The sequence below is a fragment of the Petaurus breviceps genome, unplaced genomic scaffold (genome assembly GCF_028583685.1).
Source record: "Petaurus breviceps papuanus isolate PSGF00001 unplaced genomic scaffold, PetGlider_PUasm1.0 171, whole genome shotgun sequence".
Taxonomy (NCBI): Eukaryota; Metazoa; Chordata; class Mammalia; order Diprotodontia; family Petauridae; genus Petaurus; species Petaurus breviceps.
Genome location: NW_027185754.1, coordinates 11593877 through 11611796, shown reverse-complemented (window position 1 = coordinate 11611796; position 17920 = coordinate 11593877). Strand labels below are relative to the sequence as shown.

The following is a 17920-nucleotide window of genomic DNA, read 5'->3' as shown; positions in this document are numbered from 1 at the left end:
CTTGGGAAAAACTGGTAATCTAGTTTAGCTGGGACATAGACTGACTAAGCAATTCCCAGAAACCATCTGAGGAGGCAGGCTGCTGTCTGTATAATTCATGTCCTGATAAAAATGCAGATCTTTTAAAGAAACTCATATGCTTAAAATATTCTATTATCTTCCAATTCTTAAGATGTTCTTAGTCTTTCATGCTACTTATATCTTTACCTGGCTGGGAGACTGAAAGAAAGATTACACTGAAACACTGTTTTATAAACCTTTATTGGAAAGGCCACAAACTTTAATATTAAGTCACTGTATTTCTTTTGTTCAGTGCTTGTGGGGAAGTAACCTTGGATACAAAAATTTTGTTTATTTCTAGCCAAGGCTGGTTTTATTATTATTTTTTTGGTACAGTGGAGGTTGTTGGGTAATAACTTAAGTCTCACAGGCCCTGATTATTGTCAGGAATATTTCCCTGAAATTTTTACTCCTTCAGATTTTGTTAGACCTTGGAATTAATGAATCCAAAGTGTTGGTTAGCCAGGCTAATGGATGGCCTAACACATAATTCAATAGTTTGGCTTTGTTTCACCTCCTTTCCTATGTGTCCCATTTACAGAAGCTATTAAACTATGTGATAATTTGACTTCTACCTTTTCCCCCTCAAATCAGTGTGTTCAATGAACATTTACTTGGGAGTAAAGGAAAGATCAAAGGGTAGAAAGAACAGAAACAATAACTTCAAAACATTTTTTTATACCTTCATATTATATAGTTTTACCCAATTTTTCTTATACCAGTTTAACCTTCTTACTTTTCTAAAATACTAGTAACAATCATTGCTCCCCCAGTTTCGAATACTCAACTGAAAGTGGAAGACAGATCATTATTAACTTACTTAACACTTATGAATACAGCACTGTAATAGGTTCTATATAGACATGGTTCTACTACTGATTTGCTGTAACCTTAGTTGAGCCCTATAAAAAGGGAGTATAGAAAGGCATTAGCCTGGCCAGCATTGCTGGGAGGATCAAGACTTAGTGGTTATATAACTTAGATATTCTTGGCTGACACACACTACAAAGTCTCATTTTTTATATCAATAAAGCCTGTTTCTACCAAATTCCGACTTTTGTCATTTATAACTGCAAAATGGGCAGGTGCTTAGAGCACAAAAACTTTTACACCAATGGGTTTTTTAAAGGGCTGTTTAAGAAGCAGAACAAGATATTTTTTTCCTCTCAATGTGTGTGCATCCCTCTAAAAATGTGACACATGGGAATAATTTCCACCAACTATTTTTATTACTCAGTTCAGAAACTTTCACAAGATGGTAAAAAAAAAAAAACAAACCAAAACAAAACAAAATGAAAACCTCCCAAAACTTTACAACCATTTCCAATGTAGTTTTTCCATTGTTCCCACTCAGCTCCAAACCCATTGTGTGCAAAGCCCATTGACCATGCATCTAAATGATAGATACAGGCTATGAAATTCTTTATTCTATTTGTAGCAGCTTATGCAAGTGCAGCCAAATACAAAGCCTCAGGACAAATTGTACACAAACTTTACAATGTAGGAGTTGAATTTAAAATAGGAAACAAAATCTACACAACTGTAAAAATCAAGCACGGATACCAGTACTGAAACTTAGAACCCATGTGAAAGGGAATCTTTTCCTTTCAAGTGCTTTATTCTGCTACAGAACAGTCAAAATGAAGATGTAAAGCTTTGTGGTTAGTTTAAATTATACACTCTCTGTAGATACTATAACCAATTTAAAAGTTACACATACAGCAATAGATGTCCATCAGTTCATCTGGATTGCTTAGACAATCCAGCTAGATTGCTGAAAACAAATCAGGCAAAACTGGAAAGTATTTCCTTTTGTGCAACTTTTCTTTTTCTTCTTTTTTAAAGCAATGTTTACTGGTGGGCACACTGTACTCCAGGTCCATGATGGCTACTTTCCTCATCGGAGCTGTCATTATAAGCCTCCCTCCTCTGACCACCTGCAGAGCCTCGAGTGCTATCAAACTCCTGAAGATCTACCTCTTCTGTATCACCAATCACACTAGGAACTTCAGGTCTGGCTGGAAGGAGGTCTTCAAGTTCCTTTAAAAAAAAAAGAACTGTTAGGTTCTTCAAAGTGACAGCTTCAGTCTCCCTTTGGACATAATCTAGATGGAAATGCCTTCTTAAAGGGCTGAATGGAAAGGGACTGACTACTGATCCTGAATGGACTATACCATTATGGAGTATTACCAGTATAAACCTCCACCAAGCAGGAATGCAAACACCCAAATACATTAATTTTATAAGCAAATCATGTGAAGAGAACCAGAGATTTTCATAATCTTGGCATCATGGATTTAGCAACTCCAAAAAAAAAATAACCCTGCATCATTAATGATATAAATACCAGATCGCTATTTAAATTAGTTGATAAAACACTTACAGAAAGTTTCTCTGGGCTAATCCAGTTGTTTTCAGGAAACTGTACATCAAACTTTATGTAAAGATCACCCTTTTCAAAGGGATTACGATACTGTGGCATTCCTTCTCCTCGAACTACACGGACACAGCCTTTATATTTGGGAACCCAAAAAGAAAACTACAAATTAGTATGTTACTCAAAAGAGTTTAACATGCTCCAGACATATGTGCTTAGTTTTTAAAATGATGAAACTATACATTGTTATTAACATACCAAAACTAGGATTATATCTAATTAGGTCTTTAAAACAAAATACCTGGTTCAATTACTTTGCCAGGTGGATATTTCACCACAATTTGACGGGCATCTAGGTGCTTAAATGTGAACTGAAATCCACATAGTGCTTCAACAAGTCCTATCTTGTGTGTCATATGTAAATCATTTCCATCTCTCTGGAACACCTATGGATTGAAAAACGGAGAACAATTTGACTATTAACTGTATGTAGAATCACGGGCTAGCATGTATATTGAAACATACAAAGGATGGGACTACTAGAAAAAAAAACTTTGATTATGTTTGATTAACATAGAGTTCAGTATATGAAAAACCCAGTGCCTCTTTACCTGTTGTTCTCAGAGAGAAGGAAGCAAGACTTGAAGCAGGTACTTTTATTAGTTAATATTCTTATATTCTTAAATTCTTATACTAGAATCCAAATTGAGCTTAGCATTGCTCAGTGCATCCTAATTAAACTCTAACGAGAAATGGTTCATTCATGTCTTGAAGGCAGAAGTTAACAGTTCTGAAGCAAGGTAGTGAAATGAAGGGCTATATTTGTTATCATTTACTTTTTTTAATAGCAGGACAGCTATGCCAGTTCTCAGCTTCCCTGACCTAGGGACTTGTTCAATACCCATGTGTCCAGCTTTGTGTTCAAGTCACGGTGGAGATTATTAAGGACAGGGTATGACACATTGCCCCGCCTTAAAAGAACTCCCAATCCTGTGTGGGAGTTGGGAAATAAGAACTGGACCTGAAACAGATCGTGGAAAGACTGGGACTGGAAGAGGACATTTTAGATAATGTGAAGAAAAGCCATGGCAAGATAAGGCAAGAAGTGTCTGGAGATATTTATTAAGAACATATTGCAGGGGCGGCCAGGTAGCACAGTGAGTAAGAGTACCGGCTCCAGTGTCAGGATGACCTGGGGATCAAATCCGGGCTCAGATACTCAGCACCACACCCAGAAATAACTGGCCATGTAACCTTAAGCAAGTTACTTAACCCCGATTGCTTAAAAAAAACAAAAACATATTGTATGTGTTACAGAAGAGAGAAGAGGGTAGGAGAGATAATATAGAGAAGGTATGATTTATGTAGACCTATGAAAATCTGATGGAAGAGTTTAGTCCTGAAGTGGTCGGAAATGGGGAGCAAAAGGTTTCTGAGCAGAAGTGATAGAATAAATTCGTGTATTAGGAAGATTCATCTGGTGGCATGATGCAATACAGATCGAAGGGAGAAAAAAGCAGAAAGGGCAACAAGGAGGTCACTGCAATAATACACATGTGGAATGCAACCAAGAAATAAGATATACAGGCAATGGGGTATAGAAATCCATCTTGTCCTACAAGAAAGTAAGGGGGGGGAGAGAAGGCAGATTTGGGGAAGAGGTATTCAGTATGCTTGCATCTTGGGGTAGGGGGGTTGGGAGAGATGGTAAGAAAATCTGTAACTCAATCTTTGGGAAATTTTAGTTTTGTTTTTTTTTTTTAAGAAAAATTTAGTTGAAAACTAAAAAAAACATGCAGAACATTAGGGGCCCAGTCTATTGTCAAGGAATACAGGATATTAACTTTATCTAAATCACCAATATATTATATCATGCTGACTGAAAATTTCAAGGTATACAAGCTGCTTGGGAGCACATGCATTGTTAACTTTAAATCAGGAAAACCTCAGCTCAAATTCTGCCTCAGACACTTATTAGCTCTGTGACTATGAACAAGTCATTTAAACTCAGTCTATTTTCCTTACCTTGTAAAATGAGACTAATAGCACTTACCTAAAAAAAGAATTATAAGGATCAGGGCAGCTAGGTGGCATAGAGTACAGGCCCTGGAGTCAGGAGGACCTGAGTTCAAACCAGACCTCAGACATTTAACACTTACTAGCTGTGTGACCTTGGTCAAGTCACTTAACCCCAATTGCCCTGCCTTCACCCTCAAAAAAAAAGGGGGGGGGAACTGTAAGGATGAAATGATACATAAAGCACTCTACAAACCTTAAAATGCTATATATGTTAGGCTACCAAAACCCAATTCATAACACTGTTTGGAATTCTGAACTAAAGTTTTTATAAATGGTCTAGTTAATCTATAATATTGATATAGATATACAACAAATACCAATGTTGATCAACTCCTCCTCTTCAAATCTTACTTAGTCTGAAGAATTATAAGGGGTACTAAGAGTTAAACAACCTGATTAGAGACATAAAAACAGTATGGTTATTTTGAACTTGATGGAACTTGAATTCAGGTCTTCATGCCAGCTCTTTATATACTATTTTATACTGCTTCTCATGTCAAAGGTATAATATGAAACACATTAGAAAACAATACTGCTTTATTTTTTAGCTTATAAGCACAGAATATAATAAACTGGCTAGAAAGAAATTATCTTGAATGCTAATGCTTTGGGAAAGATTTAAATTGGAGAAGAAAAAGGTAGTGAATGGACAGGGATAAAGGAGATCCAGATTCTAGAGATGTGGTTCTGCTATTGCCTGTATAATGTAATGTATAACCTTGGGCAATCCTCTTTCCCATGATGGGCCTCTGATTTCTTCTTTATAAAATAAAGGAGTTGGACTCAATAATCATTGTTTTCTGCTTTAAAATTCCAAAATAGAGTACATATTGCCCTGTCCCCTCCAATCAAATGGGAGGCTTGTGTGTATGAATTATGCAAGCTGGAGAAAGGAGATATAAAGAACAAGTACAATGCTAATCCAGTGAATGTGCAATCTACCTTACTTCATATATCCCTTTACCTCCCTCATCCTAGAGGAGCTGTTGGTTTCAAGTAGAAAATTTAGCTATTTTAGTACAGTTTGGGTTGATCAATGCTAATGTAGAAACCACTCTGAGCTTCTGGTGTGTGTAGGAGGAATAATGTTTGGCACTACATAAAGTATCAACAAATTTCAAATCTGAGCAACATACAATATGGGAGTTCTGGTGTGAGAAACTTTATTTTTGCCTGTACTTAAGTTTTAGCTTTTGAACTTTATGTGAAAGTATATAAAAAAAGGAAGTACCTTAAACCTGGATTTTATTAGTATGTGCCTTCTGAAAAAGAAGGTTGTTTATTTCATTTTATCCTGTTAGGACAAACTGGAGAAGTAAGCATATGGTATTTCTGAAAAACTTTCTTCTTAAAGGAGGGAACCTTTGGTCAAAGCATAGCCTGCTATATGAACCAAGGGGAAAGCTAAATACCTAACACAGTATTTACAGATACAACAAAATATCAGATTTTGAAAAAAAAATTTTAAATCTCCTAGACTGTATTAGCTGTTGTTTTGACAGCAGACTTGGCAGGGAATCGTGGTGGTGCTAAAAAAGAGTGCTAGGAGAGGTTTGTCCTAAGTGACAGTATATCTAAGTCAACGTGGCTACTAAAGGCATTGTCTGATAAGCCAAATTTTCCTCTCAACAGTAATTATTTGAAAATGATAGGGAAGCCATGCTTCTTATTTGCATGAAAAACAAATACTATCAAAAACTACACTTTTAAAAACAGTAAATAATTTCTAAAAATATTCAAGTTTTGTTTCTTCTACAACACATCATTCCAACCCTGGAGGCCCTCACTACTTCTGGTAAGTAGTGAGGTAAAGGTAAGGTAAGCAGGCCCTTTTCTCTTTTTACTATTTCACTTGGTGATCTCATCAGTTCCCCTGAGTTCAGTTATTACCTCTATGCAGATGATTCTCACATCTACCTATTTAGCCCTAGCCTCTCTTGAGCTACAATCTACCATCACTAACTGCTTTTTGGACATCTCAAACTGGGTGTCCAAAGACATCTCAATTTCATAATGTCTAAAACAGATCTTTCTACCCCCAATTCCTCCCCTTTTCTGAACTTAAGATATTACTTTTGAGGGCACTAGCATTTTCCCTACACCCAGGACTGAAAGCTTGGTGTCACCCTTGACTCCACTCTCACTCATCCCACACACCTAAACAACTGCCAGATATTTTTTCTACTTTCACAATGTTTCTTGCATGTCCCCTCTGGTTCACTTACACAACTATCTCTAGATGAGGTCCTTATCATTGTTCATCTGAATTACTGCAATAGCTTTTCAATAGGTTTCCTGGCCTTAAGTCTGTTATTAACCCAATCCATCTTCCATTCAACTGCTAAGATGGTTTTCTTAAAACACAGGTAGGTCTCATCATGTCATTCCCCTGTATTCAAAGTCCAGTGGCTCTCTACTACTTCTAGAATCAAATATAAAATTCTGTGTTTGCCAAAGTTCTTCATAACTGAATCCCTTCCTACCAGTTTACCTTTCCAGTTTGTCTTACACTTTTAATTCTCTCCATGAATTTACAATGGCCTACTTGCTGTGCCCTCAAAATATATTCCACCTCTCTGCCACTGCCTGGCTGTCCAATGCCCACTATATCTCTGTCTCAGTTTTCCTCTTCTCCTTCAAGATTCAGCTCAAATCTCACTTTCTTCAGCTAGTCTTTCTCCATCCCCCCTACCAGCTGATACTGCCCACCCCTCTGAGATTAACTTAAGATTTAGTCTATATATAGTTTGTATGTATGTAATCATCTACATTTGGTCTTGGTCTTGTCTCTCCCTCTTTGGAATGGATGATTCTTGAAGACAGGGATTATTTTTGCCTTTCTTTGTATTTTCAGAATTTCCTGGTACATAATAAATGCCTGCTTTGGGGCGGCTAGGTGGTGCAGTGAATAGAGCACTGGCCCGGGAGTCAGGAGGACCTGAGTTCAAATCCGGCCTCAGACACTTAACACAAAAACTACCGTGTGACCCTGGGCAAATCATTTAACCCCAACTGCCCTCCAAAAAGAAAAAAAATGCCTGCTTGACTTGTTATGAGCCAGACACAGAAAATAATGCATCTACATCAGATACATTTACAAGACTTAACAGAAAATTCCTAATGTAGCAGTGGTCAAAGGACATAAAACACAATTTACAAAGGGGACTATTTACCAGAATGGCAAAACTAGAGAAAAAAAGGGTAACATCTTAATGCGATGACGAGGAGAAAGGCACACTAATTGGTTGGTGAGACTGATGTAAAAACTCTGAACAGCAATATGAAATAATTTCAAAATTGTGCATACTTTCAACGCAGTGATTCTGTTGAAAGTAACTACAGGGGCAGCTAGGTGGCGCAGTGAATAGAGCACTAGCCCTATCCAGCCTCAAGATACTTGACACTAGCTGTGTAACCTTGGGCAAGTCACTTAACCCCAATTGCCTTTCCTTTCCTTAAAAAAAGGGGGGGGGGGGGCTTGTGGAAATGAATGTCAAACTAAAAATAGATAAACTTAATTCAGTGTATTCTGATTTCCATAGAGGGTGAAGTTGAAATAAACATTCCCAATTTTGCCCAACTGCTCGATTTCTTTTCATTGGTTTTGAATGTTAAAACAGTGCAATTTGCTTTATCATCCTCCTAAGTAAAAATTCAGGGTAACCTTTATCACAACCCTCTCTTTTGTTTTCTACATGAAAGATTTGGTTAATCTCCTTACCAAGCAAAAATTCTATGGTGAACAATCTGTCAGTATTAACTTTCCTCCTACTTACCATTATGTTTGTTTTAGTCTAACAATGCAAATAAGACTCACTCAAACTAGATATGGATGTAAGATGTGACACCAGGGTTTCATTTTTTAATGACTAACTTAATAACTGCTAAATAACTAAAAGGGGCAGCTAGGTGGCACAGTGAGTAAAGTGCTGGCCCCGGAGTCAGGAGGACCTGAGTTCGGTTCTGGCCTCAGACACTTAACACCCACACAAAAAAACTGGCCATGTAACCTTGGGCAAGTTGCTTAACCCCAACTGCCCTCCAAAAGGCAAAAAAAAAAAAAATAACTGCTAAATGAACATAAAACACTTATTTAATTTATACTGCACCCATAATTCAATATAAATTTATTAAACACTTACTTATCTAGCACTAATGGCAGCCATTAATGATGACAGCTAAATTGAGGTGCTGAGAATATCTCAAACCAAAACCATCCTCCACACTTTCCCCAATAGGAACCATTTGTCAATTTCCCCTTAGGCTCAACCAAAGTAATCTGGCTGCCACAGGCAACACAACTCGTTAGAGAGAAAACTGAAGTGCCCAATGTCACAAATCTAGTTATATCAATTAAAGAAATTACCTCATGCTCTTTCTCTTGTAGCAAAAGAACAATATCTCCTGGTTCCACTCCTGGGGCCTGGTCTGCTTCTCCAGTAAATGTAATTCTTTGTCCATGTTTCATGCCTTTATCTACATGGACTTCAAGAATCTTCACTTCTTTTATGACCTTCTTTCCTTCACATTTTTTACAACGATCTTTCTCATTAATTACTTCTCCTAGAAAGATTGAAAGGGAAAAAAATTGCTGAGTTTATGAAGGAGAAATATTATAGTATTTAAAAACATATTTATATAAATAAGTCATATTTTTGTTGGTTAAAAAAAACCAAACAAACCACCAACCTTTGCTTGGAGTTTCATTTTAACACATACATTCTGTATTAAAAAAGGGTGCCATTATGGCTATCAAAGAGAAAGACAGGGTGGGGTACCCAGGCTAGGTGGTGAAATGAAGAGAGCACCAGCCCTGGAATCAGGAGGACCTGAGTTCAAATTCGGCCTCAGACACTTAACATAAAACTAGCCATGTGACCTTGGGCAAGTCACTTAACCCCAACTGCCCTACCATTCCCCCTCCAAAAAGCAAAAAAGACTACTGCCTACCACTGAGGACTGAGTTACTTATTCTGATGGTTATTATAATACTATGATATATATATATGAAATAGAAAATCTTCAGTTCTCTATGGCTTAAGGACCCTTATCTCACCACTTAAGAAATAAAGTAGCGACCTACCTTTATGGGATTTTTTATGGACAAATCAGTAACCCTAAATACTTTTAATTTTTTTTTTTCAATGAAGAAAAATCCACTTTATCTCCTCCCTTCTTCCCCCTCCCCCCAACCCTGGGGAAAAAAGCAACCTTTGTTACAAACATGAATAAGCAACCAAAACAAATTCTACCCGGCCATGTATACAAAATTAATGCTTCAGTCAAGACTGAGTTTATCACCTCTCTTCCTTCAGGAAGTGGGTAAGCATATTTCATCTTGTAACCCTAAGTATTTTAGTTAGAAAGTATTACTTTGTCTCCACTGCTAAAATCTATTCTTCATGGAAGTAAAAACTAATTTTAAATCCTCCACTTATCTAAATGTTAACTGAATCAATTTGTTGTCACCCACTCCATTCAAATAACCTTTAAAATGAAAAGGAAGAGTGAAATTATTCTAGGATTTGTACTTCAAGAAGGAAATAGAACTGTTTATCATCTATCTTATTGGAGATGAAACATCTCAAACCAGTTTAGAACACATGACAATACTGTCATTTATTTTGCTGATGAAGAATGGATTATACTACTATCCATTCTTCTTGTTAATATTAAGCTGTTTTATATTTATACACAAATAGGTGAATAAAAACACTGAGAAATAAAAAAAAACAAAGCAACTAATTCCATTTGCTGTTTCCAACCCTTTTCAACAAAAGGAAAAGAAATGTTGGCATACCTTCTCCATTACAATCGGAGCACACAGACTGCATCTGCTGTACCATCCCAGGAGCCAGCTGTCTTATCATTATTCGTACACCTCGACCCCGACAAGCACTACATTTCTGAACAGCTCCTGTCTTGCCACCTTGGCTAAAGATGAAGCAAATTTCTTAATGAGACTTAAAAAAAAAAAACCAAACCACCTATGGTATAGGATTTTGATGGGTTATTAAAATTGAAGAAATCTTCCTAATAAGACAAAATAAAAATATACACTTACCCACTGCATGCACTACAAAGAACATTTTTGCTAAGTTGCAGTTTGGTGGTCTTGCCATTATAAAGATCTTCTAAAGATACCCTGAAAATATAAAAATAAAATTGTGTTCAACTTCCAGCATTGCTGAATCAGCATAAAGCACTAAGATGTCTTTTCATATCCAATTCCACTAAAACTTTTTACAACAAAGAATTACTAAGTAATCCTTTTAAAACCAATGTAATTGATATTTTATTTTTGTGGCTAGAATATGAAGCTGATTTTTTTTTATTACCAGTGGAATATAGTAAGTAGGACTTCCCATATATCAGAGTATAAAGCCAAGCTCTCTGGTTTCTGTTCCTCTAAATGCACTGATAAGACTGTTGACAGAAAGAAAATTCCACTATGGTTTAGGGAAGAGGTGGGTGGAGAGGGAGGGGGCCCTTGAAAGACATTCAGATATGGGAGCCTTAGTCTGTAGTATAGAGGATAGATACAATGAGAGTCACCCTCCTGATTAAAACAAAAAGATGGCAATTTATTCCATTTCCTGTTTTCCAACCCTTTTCAATAAAAGCACAGTAGAGGAAAAGGCATACCTTCTCAAATTGCAATCTGAGCACACTGCAAATACTGTACTATCACTGGAACCAAAACAGACTGACTCAACTTTAGGTCACCCATCCTATGTTTGAGATATTCTGATAGGTGAGTCAATGAGGGCAAACTCAAATAGTTCACTGTAACCTATGTAGCCCCAGACCACATTTCCAGTCCTCCACCTTCACCATCTTTCTTCCTATATGCATTTATAACCATTGTCCTCTTCTTGCTTGGGGAGTAGAAATCAAATCAATACTTTCATTGCTTCTGGAAAAAGTAATGGAATCAATCGACTCCTCACATCCCTATGGCTTTTCAAACCAAAACACCATTCCTTTGCTACCACTTCTCATTAGATTGTAAATTCCTTGAGGGCAGAGACAGTCTTCTACATTATTTTTATTCTCAGCAATTAGCATAGTGGTTGGCATAAAGTAAAGACTTAAATGTTTTTCACTCAAGTAATGGAAGAAGTCTTAGAAGATTATAGCAGATATCTTCAACAAAAGAAACCCTAAAATTCCACACTCCAACTAGTCTATATACAATGAAATATTTAAAAAACAATTAAAAATGGACAAGCATTTAGTAAAAGCAAACCTGTAACACATAAGATTCATCCTTACCAGCTATGTCTTGTTACGCTTTACAATCTTTGGGTGGACTGTCAGTTTTTAAGGTAGAAAAATTAATCCCTCTGCAGTCAATTTAGTGATGGGATAGGCTGGTTCTCACAATGGAGTCAGAGCCCATGCTAGAAAACTTTCTAGCCTGACAGAACCTGCTAGAGTTGTACTCTACTTGGAGAGCCCAGAATGTATCACCACCACAAACCCCACTGAAAAATGTAGGACTTTAGTGGAGGAGTCAGATTGGTCCTAAATGATTTACTCTGTTTGGTTCAAAACTATCAATATGTTCTCCTGGCATGTAAAGGAGTCTATAGGTATTTCTGGATAAAACAAGGAGTGACAACATTTCCATTTATTGACACCTACAGCTCAGACAATATTTTGTATTTGAAAGTTATCTAATGGTTTAAAGGTAAATTTAAAACATGGTAAAGAAATGTACTGTAACCATGTTACAAATCCATGTCTACAAATGACCTTAATATTACAACTAACAAAGAAAACGAAACATCTAAGGCAGTACAAAGAAATCCTAGTCAAACTTGGAACTATGCAGATACAAGGTTTATTCTAAGAAAATGCAAGGGAACCATAAAACCAAAAGGTACAGTATTTTCAATCACTTGGAAAACCCCCCAAAATACTCCAAATTACCTTAATATCCACAACTAGCTGAGGCAATATTCAAGATAGTACAAAGAAATCCTAGTCTCACACTTGGAAGCTGTATAGATATAAAAGTTTGATCTAAGAAAATGCAAGAGAAGCTTAAAACCAAGAGATACAGTATTTTCAATCATTTTTGGGAAAAAGTATCTTGACTGAGATAAGAATGAAATTTAAACAAAACCACTATGGACTAAATTCTTACCTCACTGGGATAGAACACAAAAATTTTCATATGATTTTCACAAGATTAAAAAAAGAAAAATATGTCCTTTAAATCCAAGTATTTTTTGAAGAGAATAGACAAAAAGTGATTAAGTTCATATAGGATTCCACTTTTTCTTCAAATGTAAAAGCGAGGTACTGGAAACACTGATAATTAAGAGTACCCAATTTTTTGAAACTTAGAATTTCTCCAAAGTTACTGTTAGTCCATATAACATTTAACAGGTAATAAAACCTTCTATGTTACATAATGTGAAACAGCCATTTCAAATCTTAGAGGACCTCCAGGTTCCAAGTGTAAGATCAAGGTCAGAAACTAATCATATGCTGGCAGGTTAGTATAGGCTAAAAGCCAACATACTCCACCAGAAACCAATGTAGGGACTTATACTAAGGATCAAATAATCTGTGATTTTACTTGTAAACAAAAACCAACCCTCACACGAGTCACTCAACTTGATGGTCTCTAACCAGAGTTAAAACATTTAATTACTTCAACAAAACAGCCTTGAAGATTTAGATCATATAACAAGCAGCCTCAGAAGCACTCCACAAAAGCACCTTCCAACAAAGTGAAAAAGACTAAACACAGATCAAAATGTGAACTGAAGTACAGCCAGGTAACTTGTATAATAAAATCTATTTCATGGAGGGGCCCCACAGACACAAAATATTTTTTCTGATAATAATACTTCTATAGAAATGATTTTTATTCAATGAGTATATTAGATTATAATAACTGGGTTATAAAAAAAATACTCACTTGAGTGGATGCATCATGTCCTCGCCTCTTCTTCTACCATTTCGACTTCTATTTTGATTACCCATAAAACTGAACAATCCTCCACCAAAAATGTGAGAAAAAATATCATCCATGCCACTGCCTCCACCACTACCTTCTCGAAGGCCTTGCTCTCCATATCGATCATATAACTCCCGTTTCTCAGGGTTTGATAAAACTTCATATGCAAAACTTATTTCTTTGAACTACAAATAAAATAAAAATAAAAATGAATTTTAGTGCTAGAAGGGACCTTAGAGTTCTTCTATTTGGTCATAGAAACAGGACTAGAAGGTGGGCCCTGTAAGTTTTTTTTCAGGGCTCTCTGTATTATATCTGTTTTCTCAGTCTTTTAGAAGAAAAAAATACAACCAACTTTATTACCATTATTCATGGTAATAAGGATTAATGCTAAAAATATTTTCATTTTGCTTTTCTCACTGCAGCAAAATGAGTCTCTCGATTACATTTTGCTTTGGCTAACATTAAAATCTGTTTATATTACTGTCTAACCACACACTGACAGAAGTGGTATAGCAATCAACCTCTTAATTAAAAACCTGCTGCAGTGTATCCAAATATTGTTAATGAAAATTTATAGTATGCAGAACTGGAAATAATCTAAGTCATCTAATCCAAGCCTGTTATTTTACATGAGGAAACTAAGGTCCAGAAAACTTAAGTGATTCACTTAAGGTAACACATTAAGAATTTCCATTACACTATGATGCCTCTTTTTGTACTTTTTGATTGTGTTGTTTCTCATTTTAGGAATTCTTTCCCTAGCTACTGAATTACTGACCAATCCTTTACTGTCCACAGCAAATATCAACTCTTTAAGAAAAACTTCATAATCCCTTCCCTTCAGTAATTACCTTCACCTCAACTCAGACCCAATATAATTCCTTGCTTGCAATTCTTATGTACTTAAATGCATTATTTTATATTAGCTATTATTTTGTGTGCCTCCTTATATAGACTGTAAATACCCACATTCACTTTATGAAGATGAGGGGAAATCCAAGAGTCATGTACACAATAGGGTCCAAACAGCCTTAATGTCTAAAGAAATAGAAGCTACAATTTTTTAGATTAATTGTTTCTAGTCTTATCTCCTTCAGCCCTTTTTAAAAAGTGTTATTACACAATTTACATTGCTCTTCATGCCAACAAGACCTGATTTTGTTAGCATAAATAAGAAAATATTTCTTTTGAAAAGAAGCATAACCAATCTAAGTTTAAAAAATAAACACCTTGGAAGATAAAGACAAAATCCCAAATATCTGAAACTTACTTTGTCCCCTGCGTTTGGATTCTTATCAGGGTGGTATTCCTTGGCCAACTTTCTATAAGCCTTTGAGAAAGGACAATAAAAAGTTATTCACAAGAGTAGTTAAGACTATTTCAACTTGCACTTTTTTGAGGAAGAATTTGAAGTAAAAAAATCCACTAAGATTATATTTTAAATATATATCTTTTCCACTAGGATACTTATTTAATAATTTCAGTTTCAAAATAATTTTGCTTATGTAACCAAAACATCCCCAGTTAAAATTACAGTTGAAGAGTTAAAAAATGAGATACAAATACAAGAAAATATAATGGAACATTGTTTCAGTCTCTCACTTAGTCCTGAGTGCTTTATTGAAAAGAATCAAGGGAAAAAAGTTTCCAATAATTTACATAAATGCTAGTAGTTAATGAATATTCAAAACGGGATTGTAAATAAACTCAAGTAGATGTTCAAAGTGTCTTTCCCCCCTCCCCCAACAGGGCAAAACGAAACTGCTTAAATAAGCTTACAACTCATTTTCATACAGGAATGCTCTGGGTAATTAAATCATATTGTGATCTTTGGCTTGGTAGAATTGGAAGTACACGCTAAACTATATATTTAACTAAAGCCTTCACGCAGAGAAATGAATTATATAATAGTAAGCCACTTCCGGTAAGGTGACAGGAAGCCCGTTTTCAGAGATTTTACTCCCAGCAGTCCTCAGGCCTCATTGCCTAGGGCAATTCCATTTCAGCGAGCCCACAGATTTTGATACCTCGTCCCAAGGAATCGGAGAGGATTAAGTATCTTAGGTGCTCTGAAATGCTCAGATGAAAGACTGCAATACTACAAGGAAGTAATAAGGTCTTCCATTTCTTTTTTTAGTGAGGCTTCAAGTGTTTATACTTCAGACCAAGTGCTAGTTTCATACCAGTAGAACCAACAATTTGAATGACCAGCCTTCACAACAATGCACCCCAACATGCCCATGTGCTACGCCCCTGTTTAGTCACCCGTGGCGATGAGGCATTGCATGTTACGAAGCAGCAACATCAACCATGAAAACATTTCTCACATCAATCACAGCTGCTCCAAATGTCAGCAGGAGCTCGGGGCCAGGTGATGGCGGGAGCCTTTTCCTAGCACCAGACCTGAAGTCCTCAGCCCTTAGGATCATCAGTAGAGAGGGCCCGGAAAAGGGGAAAAAGCTTTAGCCACTGATGACACAGTGGAAAGATCCTTTCCCAACTAGGCTTCTCCCTCGTCCCAATAAACACACCCCTTTTATCTGTGGCTCCTTTAGTAAGGAGGGGGTAAAGGCTGGGCTGAGGATGCATCCATGTGCATTGGTTCAACCTGTTCTTCCAGGGGTGATGACCTCGGCACCGGGTTTCGAGGGAGGTGAGGCGGCTCTCGGGCCGGCCACTGGGCGGAGGTTTCAGTGCCTGGCCCTCGGGGGTGTTCCTTGTTTAGGGGAAGGTACAGCCTGAAAAATGGAGTGGGAGGCCCCAGGACGGCTCCCTGGGGAGCCCCGGCCTCCATTTCCGCCCGGCATCGCTGCTCCCAAGGTCAGCGGGATGAGCAGGATCGGAAGAGGGGGGAGGTGTGTGGGGGTGGGGGGAGGCACCGGTGCGGCGGCGGCAGGAAGCCGGAGGAGGAAGGGAGCCGCCTGGAGGCCGAGGCCCGGACGCCGCATGTGGGCCCCAGCCAGGCCTGCTCCGCTTTCCCCGGCAGGCCCCGGCGCGGCCTCAAGCTCCGGACGGTGTACACCCCCTCGCGCCGCCTGGCCGCTCTCCCCGCCGGGGCTGCCCAGCTTTAAACATGCCCCGAGCATGGGCCGGAGCCCGAGTCCCGGCCCCGCGTCGCCCGCCCGCCGGCCGGCCGGCCCCGCGCCGCACCGGCCGCGCATGCCGCTACCTTCTTCAGCTCGTTCTCGCTGGCGCCTGGAGGGACCCCGAGGATGTCGTAGAGCTTCGTATCGGCCACATTCGCCATCGCGGGGCAGAGGGCGGGAGACGGCAGAAAGCGGCGGCGAACCCGGGCCCTCGAGAGGCGGCAGCGGCGGCGGCTGAGGAGAAGGAGAAGCGAGAGGAGGAGGAGGGAAGAAGAGGAGGGGCTGAACTCTGACCCTACGTATAACGTCGGTAGCCGGCTCCGCCCCCTTGGTGCCGGACGCAGCGGCGCAGCCGAGCTCCTCCCATTTAGGAGATGGTTGGGACCGGCAGTTACCCGGCTAGCTGCGGGGGGTGGGGAGGGAAAGCCGGCTAATGTTGGGGCACTGGCTCCACTGGGATAGAAGCCGAAAACATCTCGGAGGTTTCTCGGTTTTTGTTTGTTTTTTCATCGTGCGGGGAAAATACTGGGAAAAACTTGACAGTGACTTCAGATCTCCCCTCAAACTTGGAAATCCTCTCTTGTCACGCATCATGGGAGCTGCGGGGGACTTTGGAAACCGTCTAGAGCTGACTGACCTCTCTATAGATAGGGAAGCTGAGGCTCAGGGCAGGGCAGTGTTTGACCCCTAATGGGATCCTTTTTTGTGGTTTTATTACGGCTGGAAGGTCTCTCAGGGATGCCCTTCAGTCCAGACCTGTGATTTTGTCACGTGGGGGCATCACTGATTAGCAATGGAAACTCTCCTATAACTTGTAGTCCAAGAGTTAGTTGTCTTGGTCCCACAATTCGTGTGACAGTCAGGACTTGAACCTAGGTCTTCCTGATTCCAGAGGCAGCCCTTTACTCACTAGTCCATGCCTCCTCTTTTACTCTCCTACCTCCTTGCTGTCTCTCAAATCGTTAAACACTTCTTGTTCATTTTAATTTTTTTAATGGACTGCTTTTGGTTGTTTGCTGCCCCTTCTCCACCCACGATGCTTCTATTTTGTTCACCTCTTGCCCTATGGGATGTCCCTATTTCTTTATCTAGTTGGGGTTTTCCTCAGTCCTTTCTCACCCCGGACACCTTCTTTTCCCCTTCCACACTTAAGCTCCACGTCTTCTGATCTTCCTTTTCTCATCTCCCTCCGCGACACCTTACCCAATATTTCTTCCTCTTGATGTCTTGTTCTCAGAACTTCCCAGCAAAATTAGTTTCTGTCTCTTTCTCATTGTCTTTCAGATTGAATAGAGATGATTTTTTTTCCTATTGGACTTAGTTTTGTTCAGTTTTTGAAAG

At 38.6% G+C, this 17920-nt stretch overlaps 1 protein-coding gene across 2 annotated transcripts; it reads right to left on the bottom strand.

Moving 5' to 3' along the window:
* Window positions 1–242: 242 nt before the first annotated feature.
* Window positions 243–16891, bottom strand: DNAJA2 (DnaJ heat shock protein family (Hsp40) member A2). 2 transcript variants are annotated; one of them, XM_069082559.1, is made up of 9 exons: window positions 16663–16891; window positions 14764–14823; window positions 13452–13675; window positions 10581–10661; window positions 10317–10450; window positions 8883–9079; window positions 2739–2883; window positions 2444–2571; window positions 243–2100 (listed from the first exon to the last, which is right to left on the bottom strand). In XM_069082559.1, the coding sequence occupies exons 1-9, from the start codon at window positions 16738–16740 to the stop codon at window positions 1912–1914; spliced, it is 1236 nt and encodes a 411-aa protein (XP_068938660.1). In that variant the 5' UTR covers window positions 16741–16891; the 3' UTR covers window positions 243–1911. The 2 variants fall into 2 exon arrangements, with proteins under 2 accessions (XP_068938660.1, XP_068938659.1); XM_069082558.1 differs by lacking the exon at window positions 16663–16891 and adding an exon at window positions 15821–15937.
* Between the last annotated feature and the right edge of the window lie 1029 nt (window positions 16892–17920).

Coding starts and splice junctions, on each gene's coding strand:
- DNAJA2 (XM_069082558.1), bottom strand. CDS start 15,922: ATGATCCTAAGGGCTGAGGACTTCAGGTCTGGTGCTAGGAAAAGGCTC. Junction 13,676..14,763: donor ATCCAAACGCAGGGGACAAA/GTAAGTTTCAGA, acceptor TTTTATTTGTAG/TTCAAAGAAATAAGTTTTGC. Junction 10,662..13,451: donor GACATGATGCATCCACTCAA/GTGAGTATTTTT, acceptor TTATATTTTCAG/GGTATCTTTAGAAGATCTTT.